At 37.3% G+C, this 23,256-nt stretch overlaps 3 protein-coding genes across 21 annotated transcripts; 1 reads left to right on the top strand and 2 right to left on the bottom strand.

The window, feature by feature from the left end:
* The first annotated feature begins 4,391 nt into the window (after positions 1–4,391).
* Positions 4,392–8,975, top strand: LOC137721255 (8-hydroxygeraniol oxidoreductase). Its single transcript, XM_068460357.2, has 8 exons — positions 4,392–4,693; positions 6,633–6,726; positions 6,868–7,010; positions 7,198–7,235; positions 7,545–7,959; positions 8,071–8,313; positions 8,446–8,604; positions 8,704–8,975. Exons 2-8 carry the CDS (start codon positions 6,675–6,677, stop codon positions 8,812–8,814), a joined length of 1,161 nt encoding a protein of 386 aa, XP_068316458.1. The 5' UTR covers positions 4,392–4,693; positions 6,633–6,674; the 3' UTR covers positions 8,815–8,975.
* Positions 8,976–9,475: 500 nt separating this feature from the next.
* On the bottom strand, positions 9,476–12,151 carry LOC137721014 (uncharacterized). Its single transcript, XM_088686674.1, has 5 exons — positions 12,137–12,151; positions 12,061–12,083; positions 11,879–11,978; positions 10,800–10,880; positions 9,476–9,822 (listed from the first exon to the last, which is right to left on the bottom strand). Exons 1-5 carry the CDS (start codon positions 12,149–12,151, stop codon positions 9,682–9,684), a joined length of 360 nt encoding a protein of 119 aa, XP_088542800.1. The 3' UTR covers positions 9,476–9,681.
* Positions 12,152–13,100: 949 nt separating this feature from the next.
* LOC137720025 (ASI1-immunoprecipitated protein 2) lies at positions 13,101–22,365 on the bottom strand. 19 transcript variants are annotated; one of them, XM_088690147.1, is made up of 14 exons: positions 22,225–22,350; positions 21,895–22,088; positions 21,458–21,621; positions 19,928–20,509; positions 19,510–19,830; positions 18,768–18,853; positions 18,567–18,661; positions 18,181–18,471; positions 17,503–18,006; positions 16,608–17,328; positions 16,220–16,450; positions 15,980–16,104; positions 15,183–15,571; positions 13,101–14,411 (listed from the first exon to the last, which is right to left on the bottom strand). In XM_088690147.1, the coding sequence occupies exons 4-14, from the start codon at positions 20,396–20,398 to the stop codon at positions 13,365–13,367; spliced, it is 4,281 nt and encodes a 1,426-aa protein (XP_088546273.1). In that variant the 5' UTR covers positions 20,399–20,509; positions 21,458–21,621; positions 21,895–22,088; positions 22,225–22,350; the 3' UTR covers positions 13,101–13,364. The 19 variants fall into 19 exon arrangements, with proteins under 19 accessions (XP_088546273.1, XP_088546250.1, XP_088546298.1 ...); XM_088690124.1 differs by having other exon boundaries at positions 21,473–21,621; XM_088690172.1 differs by having other exon boundaries at positions 19,540–19,830; positions 21,746–22,084; positions 22,225–22,342.
* Between the last annotated feature and the right edge of the window lie 891 nt (positions 22,366–23,256).

The following is a 23,256-nucleotide window of genomic DNA, read 5'->3' as shown; positions in this document are numbered from 1 at the left end:
AGATCAAGGACTTGGCTAGTTTGGTGTTTGCCCTTTTCTCTTCGACCATTTTTACAGAATCTGTTCAACTGCGTTGACGTCTATTACTTCAAGGTCAAAGACTCGGCTAGTTCGGTATTTGCCCCTTTCGCTGGGACTCCTTCAAGGGCTTCTTGATTGCTCATCCATATGTGCCTTTTGCTTTTCCTTTATGGTTTTTTTGTTTGTGCTCTGTTTGGCTACCGAAAAAATGGGGAAGAAAGTAAAGTACAAAAGTTTAGGAATTTGTACCTGTAACACGACCCACATGTCGAATCAATGAAAAAAAAAGAGAAATCAAAACAATATCGAAATGGATCTAAAATGCTTCTCACCTTGTTTGATTTGAATATCATATACTATAAAGCAGGAAGAACATTATTTAATCCATTTTCAAGGCACATTAACTTGAAAAGGGAAAAAAAAGGGAATAAGAATAATTAAAACTAGATGGAAACTTTAACTGTTCAATTGGAGATGAAAATGGGGTGGCAAGCTGGGTAGAGGTCGTAGATCCACAAGTTTATTCATTCATTAAGAAACCATTTACTAGTTTGGTGCAACCGCCCTCCATTCAAATGGTGCCCTAATGAATTATCAAGATGTGAATTAACTAATAAACCTTGTTGGAAGTCCAAACTGAAAAAGAATGACAATTATACTAATAAACCTTGTTATATACGCAGTTGCCTTATTCGAATCCTAAAACTTATAAATCCAAACATTTTCGAAAAAAACTGGATAAAAGTTGGACTGCATATTTCGATATGAAAATTTCCATTTAGATTGATTTTTTTTTTCAACTCTAATCCCACTGTTAGATTAGTACAAATAGAAATTAGCTCAACAAATAATTAAATTGAACCAATATTTCTTGAAGAGAGAAAAAGAGAGAAGGGAGCAACAGTTGTAGTGATAGAAGTGTGGAAAAAACTTTTTCACTATACAGAGTAATTTTGTAACTTACACTCCAGAGCAAAAAAAAGGCAATCATAGTTATTTTTCATATGTATTAACTTTTGTCTCTACTTAAAATGTTTAAAAAGTATTGTCTTAATATACAATTAAGTATTAACAGTATACTCATGTAATTTTTTCTATAAAAAAAATCATAAATAAAAATGGGTGATTTTGTATAAAAGTCAATAAAATTTACAATATTAACAATATATCAACAATATTTATCTAAACGACCTATTAATAGAACCCTGTTTGTCAACAAAAATAGCTAAAATGCAAGACAAGATAAAGATGAATGATACAAACAACAACAAGAACAACAACAAAGCATTTTCCCACTAAGTTGGGTCGGCTATATGAATCCTAGAACGCCATTGCGCTTTGTTTTGTGTCATATCTTCCGTTAGATCCAAGTACTCTAAGTCTTTTCTTAGAGTCTCTTCCAAAGTGTGAATGATAGAGGAATAAAAATAAAAAATATTCATACACACAAGTGTGTAAGCAAATGTTTGTTATAATTAAAGGAAACTAATGAAAATGGTTTGAAAACTTTGAGTTTTAACGATAAGGACAAAATAAAGGATAAAGTGAATGGTACCATGATTCACTTTTTAGTGTAAAAATATGGTTTTTCGTTAAAATGAACAGTACCGAAAATTTTTCGTTAAAATTCCTTATAATTAATCCAAGTCATGTGTAATTTGTTGGTTCCATAAATCAAGCACTCAACCTACCAAATCAAATTCTCAAACCCACGTATCAAGAATCATAGCTGAAAAAAAGAAAAAAATCTTGCAAGCGGGTCATACAAATGAGAGGTATATCAAGAAAGAAAATAAATCTATTTTCAAGACATCTATTACATAATGAAGTTCACTCGGCCAATAAATAAAAATAGGCAACTGTCATTCCTTATAGTGAATATGGGTTTTTGGCTCCTTGGTAATAAGTTAATCGGAACATAATTTTCGTGGTGAAAAAACGCGGATTTAAACTCTCGCGAAGTCCGTTAGGTTTAAACTTAAAATTAACATATCCGTCAACTCTTTGTTAACATCTTCACCCATCTTTTCTCCAGGTAACCCAAGTGGTCCATGAACCCTAAAAGCCCTGTCAAATTGGGAGGAGAATTCTCTCATCTCATAAATTTTCTTCCCTTTCCTCCCTTTCTACTTAAACGGTTACGGTTAAGTCACGTCAACATCTTATATTGATTTTTTTATAGAGATAACGAGATAAAAGAAAACATATGAAAGGAGGGAAGAGAATGGAACGAGAATAAAAGGAGAGAATCTTACTGCATCAAATTGTTGTTGAATGCTGACTGGCTGACAGCCACTTCGGCTCCGACGACTAGAGGCGTGAAGCCACTGAACATCAGAAGTTGACTACTTTTAATTTTTTTCAATTTTCTGAAAAAGAGATCGTTTAATGGATGAGAGATCTTCTCTCCCCGATTTTTCCACTCGGGCGTGTGAAATCAGCTTCTGGGTCCAATCAGATTCGGTTGCTGAAGCAGAAATGCTTCAACTCCCTCAGATAACAGGGCTCTTTGACTCGATTTTCAGATTCAGCTCTCTGTTTTCAGTTGCAGAAAAATGGTGTTTGAAAACTGGTTTTGATTTCGAATCACTCCTCACCAACATTCAAACCAATCTCACTACTACCCAACGTCCGTCGATCAATCTCGATTCTCCGTTTTCAATCAGGTTGCGAAATTGTTTATAAAAAATTCAGCTATATCTTGGTTTTACGTTTAAATCCAAATTCCTACAAAATTAACAAACAATTCAATTAAAGTTCCACGTAAGAAACCATAACTAAGATTTTAAATGTTACTTCAATTATCTAATGCTGCAAAAAAAAAAAAATAGTTGTTCAAATGGACAAAGGAGCTTTGAATGGAATCGATGGAGCAAAGAATTCATATCTTGGGATGAATGAGATTTTTTTCCCTTTGGTTATGAAGTTTGAATGAGTTAACATACTCGATGAAAATGTTAATTCTGGGTTTGAATTAGACTTCATCATGAAGATTCAAGTCTGAATTTTTCACTACAAGGATTTAAATCCAAACATTTCACCATAAAAATTATCTTCTGATTACTTATCACCGTAAGAACTATTAATCCAATATAGTCTAATCTTTTTTTTTCTTTTATATTGAAATATTAATGTTTAGCAAAACCACCATAAAGCTTGGCAGCAAAAGAAAGAAAGCACCATTTATGTATACATGTACGTTTGTTTGACTTGGGAATTTGGATCTATGATGTGTGTAATGTCGTTTCCGCCATACGTTGGTCAGCAAAAGCGAGCTAGCGTGTTCACCCATAAAAAGGAGAAATTTTTAGGAGTGCCGGGAACATCATGACACATGGTGTTCCCTCACTCATTAGGATTTAGTTTTTTATATTTATTGAAATATAAAATTGAAGGATATCCAAAAAACTAAATCCTAAGGAGTGAGGGAAGGCACTCCTAAAAATTTCTCTATAAAAAGAAGCTAGCTAGCGTATGTTGGATTCTGTCTTTGGGAGTGGACCAATGGAAGGTGGGACGTGGCCAAAATACAGAAATCGTTGAAAATCGCCAGAATGCAGGAACCGTTGAGAGAGATGTTTACATTGCAATAGATATATAATAATTGTGTGATAGTTTGATTTTTATATTGAGATGCTTTTATTGATAATGAACCTATTATGCGATGTTTTTAGGATATGAAGCATCACCGACAACAATTGCAAGTTTTTTGTATTGATAAATTATTAACAACATTAATATTGTCTATTATCTAAAAGAATTTGATTACCTACATTTTTTGGAACCTATTATGCTTTTAAATTTAGTCCCTCTCCTCGAAAATTCCTAGTTTCGCCAATGGCACGACTATATTCACAAGAAGAACAAAGTTAGCTTAGCAGTTGTTCGAACTGCACGCCACGTGGGCGTTGTGATTTTCAGAGTCAACAGTAGCTAAAATAGTTTTTTTAATATTGTTGCTAATTTAATAAAAATTTAGAGTTTCTATTGGAAGCAACTCTTACAGTTTTTTTCAACTGGGCGGAACTGGCCACATTAGAGCAGATCCACCGTGGAAAAGGCCTCCCTAGGCAATACACTATGTTATCCACCCAGTGAACAGTAACTGCCCTTAATGAACAGCAATCGCCTTTTGCATCTCTACCATTGCACTTCAATAACCCTGGCAATAGGCAATAAAATATTAGTATTTTTTTAATTATAAAATAATACAAAACAATTTTTAATTTTTCTCCTATTCCCTTTTTCCTATTCCTTTTCCTTTTCATTTTTTTTTTCCAGTGCACTCTCTTTGTCCCTTTCATTTTTTTTTCCAGTGCACTCTCTTTGTCCCTTTCATTTGACCGGTTCCCTCACATACCCTCTATCATTTCCCTTACACACACACTCTCTCTCTCTCTCTCTCTCTCTCTCTCTCTACCGACACTCCTTCTCTCTCATTTCTGAAACCTCTATCTCTTTAATCTCTCTCATTCTCTTTCTCCAGCTCCGAGAGCTCTCATCCTTCATCTTCTTCGAAACCGAAGCAAATCAAACTAACAAACTCTGAAATCTCAATCCCCTGGATGAAAGGAACTTGAATATATCCTTGCATGCATCATCAGAGCACCATTTGGGTGATCCACCATTGAAGCTGAGAGCTTCAAGCTTCTAATGCTCAAACCCAGATGAGGTTATTGCCCTACTTCAATTGCTTGAGTTATTCTCTGGTTTTTTTATGTGTTTCGAGTTGAAACCCTTGGGTTTAGTCTCTGCCATTTGTCTGTGGGTGTATCATCAGCCTTAGCAACAAACTCCGATGAGAGCCGTTAAGTTTGAAGCTTGGGTTTTTTTTTTTTTTAATATTTATTAATTTTATATTGTGGCTAACGTCAACCCATGTCATACTCCCTTCGGGCGCTCGGGACGGCACGAATCGTCGGGCCTCTCCCTCGGGCCTGCTCGGGCTCGCTCACCAGCACACGCTGGGCTTCATCACTCGGGTATTCAAGCCCTGTTCCTGAGCCTGTCCCTCGGGCTGGAGCACACGGTGGAAGTGCTCTTAGGCATGTTGTAGCTTTGCCAATGGTTGTAGGGGGTGGGGGTCGTGGAACATAAAAAGAAGGCAATAATAGCATGACCAATCAAGGGTGGCTTAGGAAAATGATGCAAAAATGTTATGGAGACATGCTTGTTTGTTCTTTTCTTTTCATTAGAATTGCGGAAGAAATAAGGAGACATGCTTGCTTGTTGTCTTCTCTTCGTTGGAACTGGATTCCTACTCCTAGATCTGCAAACAAAGCAGGCTCATATGGCTGCATCGTTAGTGATACGGAGGGGTGTGCTCTTCGAGATGGGACTATGTGCCCCACCCCTTTCTTGTTGGTGTTTTGTCTAGGGATGGAATCCCTTGTCCCCCTTCTTGGTTGTAGGGGCTATTTCCAAGCTGGGGTGAAAATAGCCCCTGTTAAGGTAGATTTTTTGGTAGCGTTTTGGCTAGATAGCTAGTTTTTACTTATAGAAACATTTATGTTCCTACTCTATGTAAGAGTTGTGCTTATCTTCTTCTTGTTTAAGGAGTCTTTTTATATTTTCTTCCCCATGCTGCTTTGTTAATGGGATTCCCCATACTGCTTTGTTAAAGGAATTCCCCATGCTGCTTTGTTAATGGGATTCCCCATACTGCTTTGTTAAAGGAATTCCCCATGCTGCTTTGTTTATGGTATTTCCCATGCTGCTTTGTTTATGGTATTTCCCATGCTGCTTTGTTTATGGTATTTCCCATAATTCTTCATGTAAGAAATGTGCTTATCTTTATTTTTTAAATATGAGATAATACGTTATATATTATTATACAAATAAAAAAATTTATTTTTTAAAGTATCCTACGGTACATGTGCATATTTATCGAACGCGTTAAAAAAATCTCTGACCTTCTCAACTTGAATGTGGTCGCATAATTGCTTTGCATGGTCCGTTGGACCCTACATACAACTTAAACATTATTGTACTAAGAACATACGTAAATGTTATGCATGCATGATGTCAGTCAGTCAAAGTCAGAGAAACAATTAAAATTTAAAAGTGTAGAAGTCTATCCAATTCAATTCGATCGGTCGACAGCCGCCGATCCAGATGAATTAATAATTTGGTTTCCAAGTTTCCATTAGTCGTTGTTATTAAAAAGGATTAACAGTAGTTCAATTACGTACTTATCATAGTTACTGCATATTAATTAGTCCTGGTTGTTTGAATTTTGACAAGGAAGAGAAGAAGAAATATTTTAACAATTTAGTAAAGGGAGCTCTTAGCCATCCGTTTGTATTTTCCCAGTGGAGAGAGACATTGTTCTCCCTCTCTCAAGGGTTTTACACGATAGTTTTTCCTTTGTAGGACTTCTCTCACACGCCACAATTCCCAGTTCTAGTTGCATTAACAATTAATACAACTTTACATTAATATTTCAACACTGGTCCCATGGATGACGGACAGACAAAGAGCGTTCATATCGCAACTGGGCGTATGGGAGGGATCGCTTATCAGCCTCCATATGGAGTATTAATATTTTATTCCGACGCTTTTCATGACCGGGACTAATTAAATTAAACTCAGAATCCTATATATACATGCAGATGTCGATTCCTGTTTGATCCTTATATTCGATCAGAAATACAATGTCATCAATATCAGAGAGGAGCCGCACATCACAAGTCATAACATGCAAAGGTATGTCTATTGCCTAATGAATGAATTACGGCCTGCACGCAGTAGGTATTGCATATATAATATGCATACAAATATATATAATTAAGTTCATTAATACATATAATAATTAATTAAATGTGATGTGGTGGCGCATGCATGCAGCGGTGGTATGCTGGGGAGTAGGAGAAGCATGGAAGGTGGAAGAGATAGAGGTAGAGCCTCCAAAGAGGTCTGAAGTTCGGGTGAAGATGCTCTATGCCAGTTTCTGTCACACTGATATCTTGATCTCCAAAGGACACCCAATTGTAATTACTATTACTACCTCAACTCAATATTCATCCCTTAATTTATAACAGTAATAATCATTATATCGTTTACTTAATTAATTTGATCTTGTAGTTAGGGTTTATTTTCTTTCTTAATTTAAGATGGTCTTGTGAAAATATTTTGACAATTAATTAAGAGGGCCTGCGGGTGTGCTTTTTTTTTCAGCCTCTCTTCCCTCGAGTTCTTGGTCACGAAGGCGTTGGGTACGTACATACGTAGTATTGTTCATTATTCATTTATATATATATATATAGAGACACACTTTTTTACACATATTTTGACACATGTTTTTGTGGGGCTCACTTCGTATGCCTTAATAATTTTAGATTTGTCTAATTTTTTGCAATGATAGTCCATAAATAATGTACTAAAATTTAGACTGTTCGGAGAGTTGCAATACATCATAAAATCAGCCCTACAAAATAGATATCACAATGTGTGTCAAAAGCGTGGATCTTAACCCTGTATATGCCAACTAATTTTGCTGCATGCATATTTGCGCGCACATGCAGTGTGGTGGAGAGCATCGGGGAGGATGTAAGAAACATAAACGGAGGAGACGTGGTGATTCCAACGTTTGTCTCAGAGTGCGAAGAATGCGAGAATTGCGTGTCGGGAAAGACAAACTTGTGCCTGAAAAATCCTTTATCCTTCAGCGGTCTAATGCCGGATGGCACTTCGAGAATGTCCGTTGCCGGACAAAAGCTCTACCACCTCTTTTCTTGCTCCACATTGTCCGAGTACATGGTGGTTAATGTTAACTACCTCCTCAAGCTTCCTGGTATTAGTACGACGAGTCCTAGTCTCCCCCACGCAAGCTTCCTCTCGTGCGGATTTTCTACTGGATTTGGGGCTCCTTGGAAGGAAGCAAAGCTTGAAAAGGGATCAACTGTCGCCGTCGTTGGTCTTGGTGCTGTTGGATTAGGGGTAAGTACCAGTACTATGTAATGACATTTACTAGTAATTAAATGACTAACTATTGTATTCATCCGAGTAATCAGCTGTAAACAACTAATTAATTAAATGGCCTGGCGACAGGCCGTTGAGGGGGCTAGAGCGCAAGGTGCGGGTAGGATCATTGGCATCGACAAAAATGAGAGGAAAAGAGGAAAAGGAGAAGCATTCGGAATGACTGATTTTATAAACCCCGACGATGACGATGATCATAAATCGGTTTCTGAGCTGATCAAACACTCAACAGCCGGAATGGGTGTTGATTATTGCTTCGAGTGCACTGGCTTTGCCCCCTTCATCAATGAAGCGCTTGAAGCCACAAAATTGGTATATACTCTACTCTTTTTTTCTTTTCTTTTTATCATTTTGTTTTTCCATACGAGGAGTACGAAATCTGTTCATTTAATTTCATCTTTTTTATCTGTTGCTTGATTGCATGCATGGTTGTGCTTGTATCAGGGAACAGGAACGGCAATAGTGATTGGAACCTCGACTGCAACAAGCGTTCAAATTAATTCCCTTCCCCTATTGTGTGGACGAACCTTGAAAGGCTCCATATTTGGAGGGCTCAAACCGAAGACCGACCTTCCCGTTATAATCGACAAATGGATGAACAAGGTGAAGTACTAGCTCCTAACCCAAAGTCCTCGCTAGATATGAGGATTGTGATTGACAATTTCCGTTTTCATTTGTTTTTAAAATTGATTTTCCCCACAGGATATGCAGCTCGACGAACTTTTGACTCATGAAGTTCCTCTGCTAGACATAAACCAAGCACTCGAGCTTTTAAGGCATCCTGATTGCGTCAAGGTTCTTATCAAGATTTGATGGCCTTGCTTGCCTGTATGCATCTTGTTACAAATAAATGACTTCATTCGAGCCCATATGTATTGTCGACACAAGGAATAAACGAACATTGATATGTTTTCGGATCTCTAGAATCTGAATAAGTGGTGAAATATATAAGCATCATCTAATGTTCGCCCGTATCACAATATTCGAATAGTCACACAGATAGATAAGTACAACCAGCAACCAGAAACTCCGGAAAGTAAGCCCCAACTCAACCTACCTTAGAAGAATCAAGTCAAAGCCCTAAGGTTCCGAAAATAACTGCAGCTCTCCAATCTAGCAAAAAATAACAGAGAAGGATAAATCCTAATCCTACGTTGCAACTAAAGAATACATAAAGATCACACATGGCCAGCTGGAAGAAAACTAGCGAGATGTTATTCGACACTGAGAAGTACAACTCCCAACACCACTAAGGCGATCGAGCTGCCCTTCTTTTGGCCTGTTTTCTAAACTTGACCAAAGCCTTGCACAGGACTATTTCAATTAAAGCCAAATACCCTATCAGCTACGTCTTCAGCACTTGAAAAGATCAATCATGTTCATGTGAAACAAAATATACTAAATTGTTACTTGGTTCAGCTCAATCAGAAGACATCTGAACTAGGAATTTATCCATTACGTACAAACTCCAAAAGGCTAGAAATCCATTTATTAATCCTCCAACTTGTAATGACAATTATGATTGAAATGGCAGCCTTTGCAAAGTCTGACTACTATAACCAAAGTACTGAAATAAACAACATCCTCCAAAACAATTATGGCAAGATCACATGGTTACACATCCAGTTTTAAACCCCATTAATTAGGCACCATTGGTACCTCAAGAGACTGAAACAAATCTCACATGGTAGCTTCTACTTCAGGATCAATTTTTATTGGCACAGTGGGCGCATCATTGTTCCCACCTCTCAAACGAGAAGACACATTGTCAATGGCTGAATTGAGCTGGCTTATTTTTGCATTCAATGTCTGCCTAGTCTTCTGCTTTCCAGAAAAATGAAAATGAGTTAATATTTTTTTGAGCCAAAAAAAAGGGAATTTTTTTTTTTTTTAATGGATTGCATATCCAACATGTGGGAAAGGGCGGATGTCATAGGGATCCCAAGTCTCTGCATTTAGAGAAATCTAAAGCATTTGATTCATCTAACGGAATCCACTATTTCACATCAGAATAATTGTATTACATTTAAACTCATGTTTTGTACCGTATCACTTACTACCACTCCCCCTCTTTAATGAGTTCTATTTTGTTTCTACCCTCCATGCTCCTTGTTGATTGTTCATCTTTTCCCAGTAAGAAAACAAATTCCTACTCTTTCTCCCGTCTCACTAGTCGAAAACCGAACAGTAAAGTCATATTCCTTTTCTTTTTCCATTTTAATTTTTCATATGTTTGTCCATCTCTTCAATTTTTAGCTTTCTCAATCTTTCATACATTTGAAAAGCTTTTAAAGACGTATCTAACAATGATTGACTAGTTTTCTTCTATAATTTATTTGATCGCAAAAAAGGGGTCGGCCTTGCCCACCCATTATTTCCTAAACCTGTTGACTTGCTTAGTTGGGAAATTTGAAGAGATTTAAATCTCAATTGCATTGGGATTCAAAAGATCTTCATGAACAAAATAATTATTATATAAACCAAAGAATAAGTGGATTTTGGCTTTGCTTGGATCGGGTGCAGTGAGTTGGGAGATGAAGAAATTTATATTGTGAGGCAGTGGGGATTCTGGGCAAAATTAAAAGTCAAAACAAAAATAACTTAAAAAGAAAGTAGTGAGTGATACGGTACAAAACCTGAGTTTTTTTTAACAAAAAACGGAAGTTTTTAATTTAAAAGAATTATGCTGATATGGAAGACTTAGTTCTGTTAGATCAATCAAATGATTTAGATTTCTCTAAATGCACGTAAATGCACCAGAGCTAAATGTAAAGACTCGGGATCCATGTCCCAGTTACCTCCAAACCTTCATCGTAATATATAGGTCTTCTTGCCTTCCGGAATCCATATTCATCTTCATTAAGTAGAGATCGTCTAATCTGCATAAGACAAAAGTGAAATCCAGAATAAAAACCCATATGAAAAAGCAGATGCGGAATAGTCATCCTATACTTCAAGGCATGACTGGATGAGGGTTTTGTATCAAGGGATTTAGTCAACATTAGCAAGAAATGCACTACAAAACATTAGATAAGGCGATTGAAAATGCACTACAAGAGCATTACAAAGTCACTCCACAAAGAATTTTCAAATGGCTCCTTTCTAGTAGTCATTTACAAATCCCTCTATCTAATGTTTTGCAGTGCATTTCAAACCCCTTGGTACCAGGAAATCATTCATCAAAACACAAGATTAAGGGTCTTTGTGCGAAAACATGTAGCCAACAGGAATCAAGACCATATAAAGAGCACTAAATGTTGACAGACAGATAATAGTAATCTGCGGATAAGGAGCAGGAGCACAAGTTGTCAATCTTTTCATTCATACGGAGCAGTTTGCATCCTGAAATCAATGGGAGCATGGGAATCTAAAATCTAAACTTACGTGATCAATTATGACTGGGCATGTCATCAGACAAAGTTGGTGCAACAAATTTCAAATTTCTGCAGTAGAGCATCATTACAGTGATCTCTTTGCTTGCATCAACAGTATAGTAAATCACATAATACTACAGGGAAAGGATATAAAAGTAACATCCTACAACAGTCAAATAATGGATTTACTCTACCAAAGAATTCTTCTATGTTTAGAGCACTACAAAAATAATATTCAAAAACAAAAAAAAAAAAAAAAAAAAAAATCTTAGCAATGATTACTCCAAGGAAGCATGGTAATTAGGACAATATTACTCAGTTCTCTTTTGGTAAGCATACAGATTCCACTACATTCCATCCATGGGTAAGGAACTTAGGTGTTGAATATGTGTAAAAGCGTATATTTAGGAAAATAAATTAATAAATAAATATGATGAACACAAATCGAAACACGATGAATACTGAAGCTCAGAAGAGTTATATGTGGGATAATATGGAAGCACCTGTGGAGCAAAAACGTAAGCCAAAGTCCCAAAGACAGCACCTCCTAACACAAAACCAGCGACGAAATCAGCACCGCCGCCGCCGCCTCTACTGTCGTCACTGCAGTGCAGCACATACAAAGGAATGGAATAAAACGGAGAGCAATTGAGAAATTGGAATTGGTATGGAAATGGAATATAACCTGTACTCGGCACGAACGGCGAACTAGAGCATCAGCCTAAACAACACAGAGAGTCACAGACGATATTGCAATTTACAGATACATAATACATTGCCACTGTTGTTTGTTGTATAAATTAATTAACAATAAGAATCTGCTATTCGAGATTTCTGATTGAGTCACATACCTGCGAATGAGGTGGATAGAGGAGCAAATCAGATCGCCATTAGATTTTAAAGACACACTCAGAAATTACAGGGAGAGAAGCTGCAAGAAATGGGCGTTGCATATTAATTATAGTCCGCCCGTCTTGTAATTAATTATGATAAACACTCTTAGGGTACACATTTGAATCACTTTATTTCCCTAATTGCCCCTGTTGCTTTGACAAGGGAATTTCAATTTGCCTGTACGCACACAATAACTCAACAACGGAGGGCAATACCGGAAGCAATCACAGTTTTTAAAGTTATACAGCAAAGCTTAATTGGATTCTTCCGCCCCCGTTCGCGCCACCCTCCACGGGCCATCCCCTCGGACACCGATTCGGCTTAATTGGATTCATTGTTTTTTTTCTTTTTCTTTTTGATAATTGAATTGAATGAAGTGAGTCGAGCTTGATTTGAGACTTGTAAGTGTTGTCCTTGAGTTATAACTTACAAGTGAAAGAGAATATTACTATTGATTTGAGATTTGTCGATTACAACTTATTAGTGAAAAATAATATTACTAGATTATTGTACTAGTTGATGATTGATGCAACATGGTTTGATAATGCACTTATGGTATGCATATTTTTAAACGTTCAGTTCCTTTTTCTGGAAGCAAAATGATGAAATAGTAACAAGGAAATAACTTTAGTTTGTTTAGTAAAAAGGAGTTTAAATTTGTTTCGACGTTCCGAAGTACGGCTAATTACTGCTGTCCTTGAGTTATAAAGGCATCCATTGGATTGGACGGTTGGACAGGATTGGATCGGCAAAATACATCGTAGTTAGCAGACGCATCAAAGATTCAAAAGACGAAAGAAGAAGAAAACGTAGGAGTCAAAACTTGGAAGATTCAGCAACACATTGGTTTCAAATTCCTAATGGTTCTTAAAACTATGGTGGCTTATTTCTCTTTATATACAAACAGCCGTAACAGTAATAGTAACGCACTCAATTACCAAACATCTAAAAACAGTATTCAAATACTAAGAAAAAGTACCAGCAAATCCTATATTTGAGAAAGATGAACGACGGCAACCAGGCAAGATCAACCACGATTGCCACATGCATTTCAAACGCAACGTAATGTACATAACGCAGCAATTCATCTTCACTTCATTCGTCTGGCAAGCGCCCAAAGAGCAGCAGTGATGTATTCACATGGTGTCTTTCAGGCAGAAGCTGCTCCGGTTTTGAAACAGGTTTCCCAGGTTGTTCCTTGTCTGGGAATGGGAATGAAAGGGAAAGGGAAAGTGACGCAGACACGTCATCATCTTTCTCATCCACCACCGCTGCTTCTAAGGGCTTATCTTGGTTGTTAACTTTCTCGTCTGCTAACCCAACAAAGAAGGGCAGTATTCCCTTATTTTGTGGTTTTGTTTCTCCCCCTAGAGCTAGCTCGAGACTTGGGAACCCTTCGCGAGTCTTATCCACATACCCTGATGAGAAATCTTTCCATGGCACCGGGTTGCCAACCGGCCCAAAATGCTGTACATGACGTGAATCCAAAGGAAAGAAGTACCTTTCAGTATTTCCCAAGTCCTCTGGAATAACTTTCTCCTCACATGCTTCAAAGCATCTCTTGTCCTCAACCACAGCTTCTGTACCTCTAGAAGTGCTACAGCCATCAAATCCACTTGAACCGATTTTTGGCTTCTTCCTATCAATCTCGACATCCATCTGTGTGATATTCACCTCATTCCATGGCATTTCTTGAGTTGTGGCTGCAGAAGTTGTTCTCTCTGAAATAGGTATGTCTGGGTGTTTTCTATCACTAGGCTGACAAGAGTTGACTCTGGCTGTCAAGTCTCTCACCAAGGCTGCTTCTGATTCCTTATATCCATAATCTCTCCTCAATTCCCTCTCTTGTTTAAAATCAGCTTTATCCATCCTCACTCTGTCCAGAATCACCTCCTCAACCCCTCCTGCGATACCAACCCTTTTCTTTCTATCTGGAAATCTGTCATCCCCAACACTCCTAGAAACGGCTACCTCTCGACTGGAAACAAGACGAATCTCCAGAGAATCAGTATCTTCCCTATCAACAGAAGTGACCCAATGCACTTGCCTCTTCTCACCCTTGTTGGAGCTATTTGACCCAGTTGTTGGAATAGAAGACTTAATTTCTTTACCAACTCTGCTTTCTCGAAGACAACTTTCCTGCTGCAGAATGTGAGACAATAACCCTTTAGTAAATACACACACACACACACACACACAAATCTCAATGACCCAAAAATATATACACATCACAGTACCAACATTTAAGAAACAAATTTTGACTAGGTAAGTAAATTGAACCATGAAACGAGGGCCAAGCTTAAAATACCAAACCTTCCCAATAAATTATCCCTCTATAACACAGCTAATTAGTGGAGTAGAGTACATCATAGGACATATCACTCAGCGAGTCAACACATAGCACGGGCATCAATAAACATTCTCAGACCAATGGATGATCATTGTGGAGTCAAGTTCTGTGACATCAGTAATGCCATCTATACTTCTACACCAAAGTGCATGGACTAAGCAAATAAGGATCTTTTGACTAAAGAAATAATGTCATTTAGGTCTTGACCACTGGCGAGAATAAATGCAGAACATCATAATCTAAAAACATCTCAAAAAGTATAGCAACACTGGTCAAAATTGTTCATCTTCACATTTTTAAGAGTGAAAGGAAACAAGTGGTGCAACCATATGATTGATAACATCAATGAAGTCTAGCACAGATGTTAGAAAGATACAACCACACTGCAAAGAAAAACACTGAAAGAAATTAATCTCTCAGCATGAGAGAGAAAGAGAGGCCAGCCAAGCCACAATATGGTTTCACACCCCGAATGAGGGACTGAAATACAAAAATCAAGGACAACAACCACCATGATGCACCTTATACATTCTGGAAAAAAGGAAAAAGAACAAGAAAGTTACCAGGCAAGGAGTGATGTATTCAACTCCTTCAGACAAGCCGGCATTGTTTGTTGTGTTGGAATCAACCCTACAATCCTGTACTGCCAAGTTCACTTTTGAACCTAAACGCACTTCTTCAGGATAAGTATCTTTGTTCTCACAATCCTTGGTAACTGTGGGGGCCATATGCAGAGAGGCATTGGAAGCAGAGGGAACATCAAAAGATCTGTCAGAAGGAGAAGATTCATCTATATGCTTAGGTATACATATGTTCTCGGACAATGTCATGCCATCAGTAGGAGCTTTATGAAATGAGTTGCTCAAGCTAGGAACACATGTCTCGGTAAAATCTAAACAATGCACCCTTATTGTCCTGAACACACCCCAAAGGAAAAATAGCATATTCCAACCTGCCAATGACAGAAAACAGATTTCAGCAGACAGTATGACTCTAGGTCAGCAAGAACAATGCTATTGCCACAAACAGTTGACAATAAAGAGCAACTACTGCACCAATAACCAAAAATGAGGTCAAGCTGAAAGCACTTGAGGACAGGACCAAAAAGGCAAAAACATCAGCAAGACGAGAGAAGCAGCCAATTATTTAAAAGAAGACAGCATCATACAGATTACAGAACATGAAGATTATCCATATTTCTATATATGCTCCATAATTACAGGTTCGCAATATTAGCATCAGAACTTATTTAAGCATTAAGCAGTTTAAGCCATAACTTACACACAGCACAACCGCATCAAACATATTATCACTGGGTAGAACACCTAACCCAATGTAATGAAACTTCAGAATTCCTTACGTTGTGATTTCTCAGGAAGCTGATTGGATGGGAATATCAGAAGTTCAACACCATCAAAATTCCCTTTGAGGGCTAGATCATTCTTGACCATAGCATCCAACAGGCTGTTGTAGTGTCTTTCATAACTGCATCAAAAATTGAAACGACTGCATAATAGGAAATATAGAAAAAAAATGTTGTGGAAATAACAAGACTTTGAAAATATTAAATGAAAGTGTATGTCTATCACTAATTCACTACCTATCAAGATCTTTAGCAAAGAAATAAAGTGCAATATTATCTTCTTTAGCGCCACTTTGACGGAACTGTGATGGCCATACACTCAGGCGAGGAACTTCATTCAGAGAAACTTTGTGTGGAAATTTGTTTACCACTTCAGGGACCTTTGGTGATGCACAAGTGGACAAGTGAGCTTGAATTCCACCACATAAATCCATAAAATTTCCACCTCTCTGCACTTCAAAACTTCCCCTGCATGAAAATAAGATAAGCCTATCTTGTAAGACATTGTCAATGGAACAAAAGAAGAGGAAAAAAGAGAAAACTAACACCAGAAAGAAAAGGAAAGAAAATGTAGAATATGAAGCAGACAAGATTTGATAACTAATAAAAACCAAGAGAACCATACTGCCAGATGTATTCATATTCTGGAATGGCTGTTGTCTTCACAAGAACGGACATCGCCCCTGAAGCATGATTATGCAAATCTTTCACTGTAGGCTTGCCAGGAACAACAGATACAGAGTATGCCACTTTGGAAGGGAACCCAGAATCAATGGGCTGCACTGTAAGCTGCTTTAAATTATTGACAGTTGTATTCTTGGAAGCGTCAGAAGTAGAAGTCCCAAGGATTGCACGTCCGTCAGGTGATTGCTCTTGAGCAGCTACTTCATAACTCGAGTCCATGTTCGGTGTTGAAGACTCATCAGACTGATCGAATACTCTTTTCTTTCTGTATATTTCAGACTTTCTAAGTGAAGCTGCATGAATAGCATCTTTCAACCGGTTACCTCTCTGGATCTCCTCCCTAGAACCTCTCGGAGCAGAAGCATCAGTACCAGAAGCCTGTGAAATTACAGGTCTACCAAATTCCGCGTTAATTCCTATCTCTTTACATTTTGGACTAGCTACAACAGCAGGCGTACAGCGAACAGAGCTCTCCCTGGCTTTATCATCCTGATCTATCATTTCCCCTGATTGTGGTAACACATCTTCTGATGTTCCATCTACATTACAGTGTAATTTCTCAACAGTCACGGAGCTGGATAAGGATTCATCCTTAAAGCTAACATGGTTTAACTTTTGTTCAGAAGCAGAACTAGACATTCCATTCATAGATGAACCTCCACCTGCAATGGAAAACACACAGTGATACTTTAGGTTATTAACACTATCTAGTCCAAGATACATAACCATCAAACAAACCATACAAAGAAACATAAAAGTAAGGCAAAACCTCGAGCTTGAAGAACACAGAAGTACAGAACTAGCCCAATTTCACAATCAAGAAGGAAAAGATTTACCTGAAGTAATTTGAGTGTCAAAACCTTCACGAGTTACACTAGATTTTGATGAACTTGATTTTCCATCAGGTAGTGCAACCTTTGGCTCACGATTGCTCACAGATGAAAGCAAACTAGTTTCACCACGAGATGCTAGGTCACTCTTAGGAGTTGAGACAACAGAATTAGCTGTCGTAAAATTAGCCATGGGACGGTCTAGTTTGGACAAATTTTTTCTTTCAACGGCACTCCGCTCTTTTGCCTGTTTCAATCCTTTAAGATCTGCAACATGGCTAAACTTTGATGAGAGCATTTTAACTTTTGATTCAGAAACATTCGAACGCCCTGAGCTCGCAGACTTGAAAGACACAGACTTGCCCATAATTCTGGGCACCACCCTCTCCTTCATATCAAGGGAGGCATGTTCTTTAAAACCCTTTTGCTTGTGAGGAACAACTTCATCTACATGTTTAACTTTTGGTTTAGAATTTAACGTGTTGAACGAATTTGACTTTGAAAATGTACCTGCAGGCAGAAATACGATGAACTGTTGTTCTTTCTTAATATAGAACTCTAAAAAATGCAAAAATGGGAAACAACAACCCCACCTAGACATCAGAAAGCAAAAGAGTTGCTATAGATAAAAAGAGGGGTAGAGAGGGAGCATGAAACATGTATCCTGCAGCAATTACTACTCACCCTTGGCCCCTATGCCATTTGAAGGAGAACGTGCAGTTTCTGATATATTATTAGTACCCTGAGAAGTCTGATAAGCTGGCCTCAACCTATCCTTATCTAAGCTTTTGAATGAAGACTCGCGTGATAGAGCACCCATTCTCTTAGGGCTAGATGGCTTTGGTGATCCCACCCGCATTTCAAGACCCTGCCTTTTCACAGAAGGAGCCACTTCTATGTTTTCTGCAAGTCTCTTATTAGAGAATTGTGTACTCATAATCGCTTTCTCCTTTCTTTTCACCTCCATATCTGAACCTTTAGAATTCAAATACAGAAAAAGATTATGCATTTCACAGCTAAGTACCAGCACATTAGCATGTGTTAAACTAATATAATTCAATCTGCTTTACCTTGCTTCTGGTTGTCAGTTTCCTCGGTAAACTTGCATTCCTCACACAGCCATGGACCTTTAGGAACTCTCCGAAGCATTTTTCGCATACAATAGCTGCTTTCAGCAATAATAATGTTTAGAAAATTTTGATCAAAAGCATGAGAACATAAAATATCACAAGAAAAATCCTGACAGCAAAAATAGGATGAAAGACTATTACATGTGTTCTGCACCATCACTGCACCTACTACACATGGCAAGCATATCTTCTCGACCTGCATCCCCACAAATATCACATACTTTTACCTGTTTATGACCCCAAAGAAAAGGCAACAGTTTTTAGTTTTTCAGCTCATAAGTGAAGAAGCCAATACAGGAAATGAGAAGCTATAAAGCATGTCACCCACAGATAAAACTAAAAAAGATAAAACTGAAGCATTCATAGAGTCTCCAAGAGGAGCCAATAACAAAAATGGATAGACAACCCTTCCTTGTCTTTAACATGATGCAACCATCCAAAGTCTACTATCTCTGACTTAAAGCATAAGATAATTAGACCTCAATACAGATGAATACATCACACATACCCCTCATAATGAGCACCGATCCGCTGGGGTAACATCCTTCAAATTAAAATGTGATGTTCTAGCATGAAAATAGCAAACATTTACAAATTTTTAACAAATAAAGGGGGATGTTTTCTTAATGACACTGAAAAAGCTGCAAATACTTGTTTTCTCTTTATTATCTTGAAATATGCTAATCAACATTAGGTTTGATCAAACAATTAAGTTACAACGACAACATAAATCAAGAAGCGTATTTACAAATCTTCAGACTACTGCCAAGAAAATATCATTTTATATGAAACCTTATAGGGAGACACGTGAAGCCAGAAAAAATATTGAGGGGGAAGAGACACAAAGAATAAACAAGAATTTCTGCAAACAAGTCATACATACAAATTTTATGGGGGATGGGAGGGAACTCACATCATGCTCCACAATGTCTGATTCATCACTGTCATCCCCAGATGCAGATTGCAAGGGCTGCATGTCAGCTACTTCGGCCAACTCATTCGACATAACATCTTTGTCACCATGATCCAAACATTTTGACGCTTCATCTTTTGGGTCTTGTCCGTTACTCTCTACTTCTATCTTTGGACACAATTTTGTAGGGACCCCTAAACTTTTATAAGAAACGAATTTCTGGCCAGCAATAATATCTGACTCATTCTTAAATGATGAATCAGCATGTCCAAAAAATTCTGGCAGTTTTCCCTGCATATGATAAGAGATGCATCCTCTCCTAAATCAGTACAAAATTGCATAAAAGGAAAGAGATGACCAATCCGTTAGTAAAAGCAAGAGTTTGCACCTTTTTTGTGCTATCACCAGAATCTGCAGGTTTTACCATCTCTGACAAGACTGACTTATGTGCCTTTCCAGATTCTTCTGTCCCTATACTACCAGCTGAAGCTAAACTACAAGACAAATTCTTCCATTCTACGTTCCTGTTATGGTTATTGACTGCCAGATTTGCATCATTGGCTCTGCTTATACATGAAATGTTATCATCATGGACTTCAACAGCATTTTCGGATGTATCAGAAGACCTCATGGTTGCTTTGCTTTCAGCATTTTCAGACAAAGAATCATGACTTGAATTAACGCTAAGCAGGTTACTTGTCTCACTGGTGGTATGTTGTAAACTGTCACATGCTTTTCTCTTAAAAGAAGATGAAGTATCTCCCACATTGATAGAATATTGACTAGCCGCATTAACACGACAGGTTTCATCAGAAAATTCATCAGCCCTTGACCCCATAAAAGATCTATTAGGATGCATACAAGATGAACAGGGAGCAGAGCACAAGTTGCAAGTCCCAGACTCGCCACTAATATGAACCTTCCCACCTCTGGAATGCTTACCAAACTCTTTTAAAAATTTAGATGACACCTAATAAATACAAAGAAATAAATTAGTAGTCGAAGCAATACTTAAATTAACAATGGAGGATTAAAAAGTTATAGGAAAATCCTGACTTTGCAGCACTGACCGTATCAGAGCATGGGCAACGTAAAAATCAAATAACTGAGACAAATCCCACACTCAATGTCACTCTCAGCTTAAGGGAGTAAGGAAAAAAAAAAAAAAAAAAAAAACATATGCAGGAAGCTGCATGTGAGAATCCCTTCAACTGGCCGGTAATATTCCCACAAATGAAAATTACTAAACTTGGAATTTGGAACAAGGAGAGAACTTTTAAATTGATATACGACCATTCCCTTGTTTGGATTTATAATAAACAAAGAGATGTATAATTTGAAGTTCATAATTTTCCATCTAAATAGTTGTAATTTCTAAAATTTCAAAAGAGTGAGTATTTTAAGAAAAACAACTATGTACACCGCCATAGCCATGACCTCCACTACCTGTTCATCACCACCATCACTTCCACCCTGAACACATCTACCAAACACTACCCCACATTTACAAATTGGTGGCTATAAAAGAACAAAACATAAAATTCCATCTTTAAATCCCATTACACTTTAGGTTAGCCAAACAAAAAATTTGACAAATTCTAGAACAGTGAATTCCATCATTTTAAGTTGTATCATTTTGGAATTTCTCAGTCTCTCCAATTTCCTCGTTCAAATTTATGGTTAGATTAATGTATAAGGGAAATTCCTCCAATGTTCCTAAAATCTGAATTCAATCATCCATTACAACACACTCCTAATAAGCGAGAAATGGCTAGTGAAATTATCAAAACCCTAATGGTCGTCGGATGGTCAACGAAAAAGCTGAAGTTTAATTGCCTACTTTCTTTGAAATAAGGGCTACTGCATGATATAGGAAAAGAAAACTGAAAATAAACAAAGAAGAAAGAAGGCAAATTACCGAGAGTCATCTCACCATAGTCCTCTGAATATCATGATCAACAGGCCGGCCCTTGCATGCAATCACTCCCTCTCCAAACTCAAAACTCCAAACTGCTGCGATATAACCAGAATTACATTAAGCCCAATCTCCGGTACCCAATAACAGAGTGCGGACTCCAATTACTGCATGAAAAGTGAAAAGTAAATCAATTTAGAGAGAGGCTAATGCAGCTGTGAAGATGCAAACCAAACGCAAATTAAATTATTAAAGAAAAGAGTTTTCTATCAGGACCCAAAAACCCTATACCATGAAATCCAAAATTCCCAATACAAAGCCACTGCCCATTGCCAATCAATCCAATCATCAATTCAGCAAGTAATCCGATCATACAAAACAAAATCAAGTAATCAAATCAAGAGACGAGAAGAAAAGCATGTCGGTTGAAAATTACGCGCCTTTGATTTCAGAACTGCCCCTTCATCCCTTCCATCCTCCATTCGTTCGTTCGCCGAGGCAATCGTCCGTCCCAAGCCCCAACCCTAATCTAATCTAATCGAAACCCAAACAAACACTTGGTAGTCCAATGTCCTGCGATGCTGCTGCACGTTTCGATTCGATTCGATTCGATTCGATTCAATTGAAGCCCTAACTTTCAAGCAAATGGCATTCAAATCAACTCTCAGACCAGAACCAAAATGACCATCTACTCTAACCACACACAATCTCATTTATTTATGTATATAATATATAAATGTCTTTGAAAAACTACTTATATACATATATACCTCATATATATTTTCTTGTTGCGTCTCTCTATTCCTTGTGAGCTTGGGGAATTTCAACTTCATCCTCTCCCTCTGTGGAGATTTATTTTCTATAGAAAATGAGTGAATGAGAACTTTTGTAGATTTGGAATTTAAATGCGGGTCTCCCGTATTTTAAATTATTAAAAGGGCCTTGTCTATTTTATTTTATTTTTTTTCATTTTGACCTTTACCAATTTAACATCACGGTTTTTCTTCTATTAGATATGTTGCGATCGAACTGTTACAAAAATAAAACTTATGAAGTCTAGCAGAAAAATCGTTAGGATTTTAATAAAGTAGAAATACCATGGTAAAACTAAACTAAGAAAAATATGACAATTTCAAAAGGAAAACAAAAAATTCATAGTAACATCAAATATTAAATAAATAAAATTAGGTAAAATTTGCCCATAAACAAAAAAAATATTATCCTTACCAACTTGATTAGTGATTCCACACTTCTCACATTCGATCCAGAGGTTTGTTTGATATTTACTTTTAGTAGAGCCAAAACAATTTACGAGAACCAAAAGCCTTTTTTACTATAATTATTAAAAAGATGTAATAATAATCATGGCTCTTAAAAATGCTTTATAGAAAAGCACATGCTAAACGACTCTTCTTAAAAGCATTATCGTGTAGTAATGTGTAGTATGAAAGCATTATTCTGGTTCATATACCAAAGACCAAACCAAACTTTACTATTGACAGAAGTTCTATTAAATAAAAACAATTTATAGAGAATCACTTTCTTTTAAGAAGCACTCTAAGTGCTTTTTGCTTTTAAGGTTTTTTTTTTTTAATAATAATTTCAACATGTTTTTACTTGAAGCACTTCTTGAGCAATCTTAACGGCCCTAATTCTCATGAAGGTTGATCCCAAAACGCTATTGTTGGTACAAATTTGAGCGTAAAAAAGATTTGATCCCAAAACATAAATATTTGTAAGTTTTTATCATTAATGTAAATCCAAAGTGTGAGCCTCACGAATCACAATCAACCTGAAATGGA

This window comes from Pyrus communis, chromosome 1, assembly GCF_041283825.1.
Source record: "Pyrus communis isolate YQ-2024b chromosome 1, ASM4128382v1, whole genome shotgun sequence".
Lineage (NCBI taxonomy): Eukaryota > Viridiplantae > Streptophyta > Magnoliopsida > Rosales > Rosaceae > Pyrus > Pyrus communis.
The sequence above is the reverse complement of the archived record's forward strand: the minus strand, read 5'-3'. Positions and strand labels throughout refer to the sequence as shown.

Bases quoted from the DNA above. Each gene is read 5' to 3' on its own strand.
- LOC137721255 (XM_068460357.2), top strand. From the start codon at position 6,675: ATGTCATCAATATCAGAGAGGAGCCGCACATCACAAGTCATAACATGC. The intron at 6,727-6,867 runs GTATGTCTATTG...GCATGCATGCAG, and splicing joins ACAAGTCATAACATGCAAAG to CGGTGGTATGCTGGGGAGTA. The intron at 8,605-8,703 runs GTGAAGTACTAG...TTTTCCCCACAG, and splicing joins TCGACAAATGGATGAACAAG to GATATGCAGCTCGACGAACT.
- LOC137721014 (XM_088686674.1), bottom strand. The intron at 11,979-12,060 runs GTTATATTCCAT...GCTGCACTGCAG, and splicing joins GCCGTTCGTGCCGAGTACAG to TGACGACAGTAGAGGCGGCG. The intron at 10,881-11,878 runs GTGCTTCCATAT...TGTCTTATGCAG, and splicing joins CTTACGTTTTTGCTCCACAG to ATTAGACGATCTCTACTTAA.
- LOC137720025 (XM_088690126.1), bottom strand. The intron at 18,662-18,767 runs GTAATAGTCTTT...TGCTGAAAGCAG, and splicing joins AGTGATGGTGCAGAACACAT to CTATTGTATGCGAAAAATGC. The intron at 18,472-18,566 runs GTAAAGCAGATT...TGAATTCTAAAG, and splicing joins AACTGACAACCAGAAGCAAG to GTTCAGATATGGAGGTGAAA.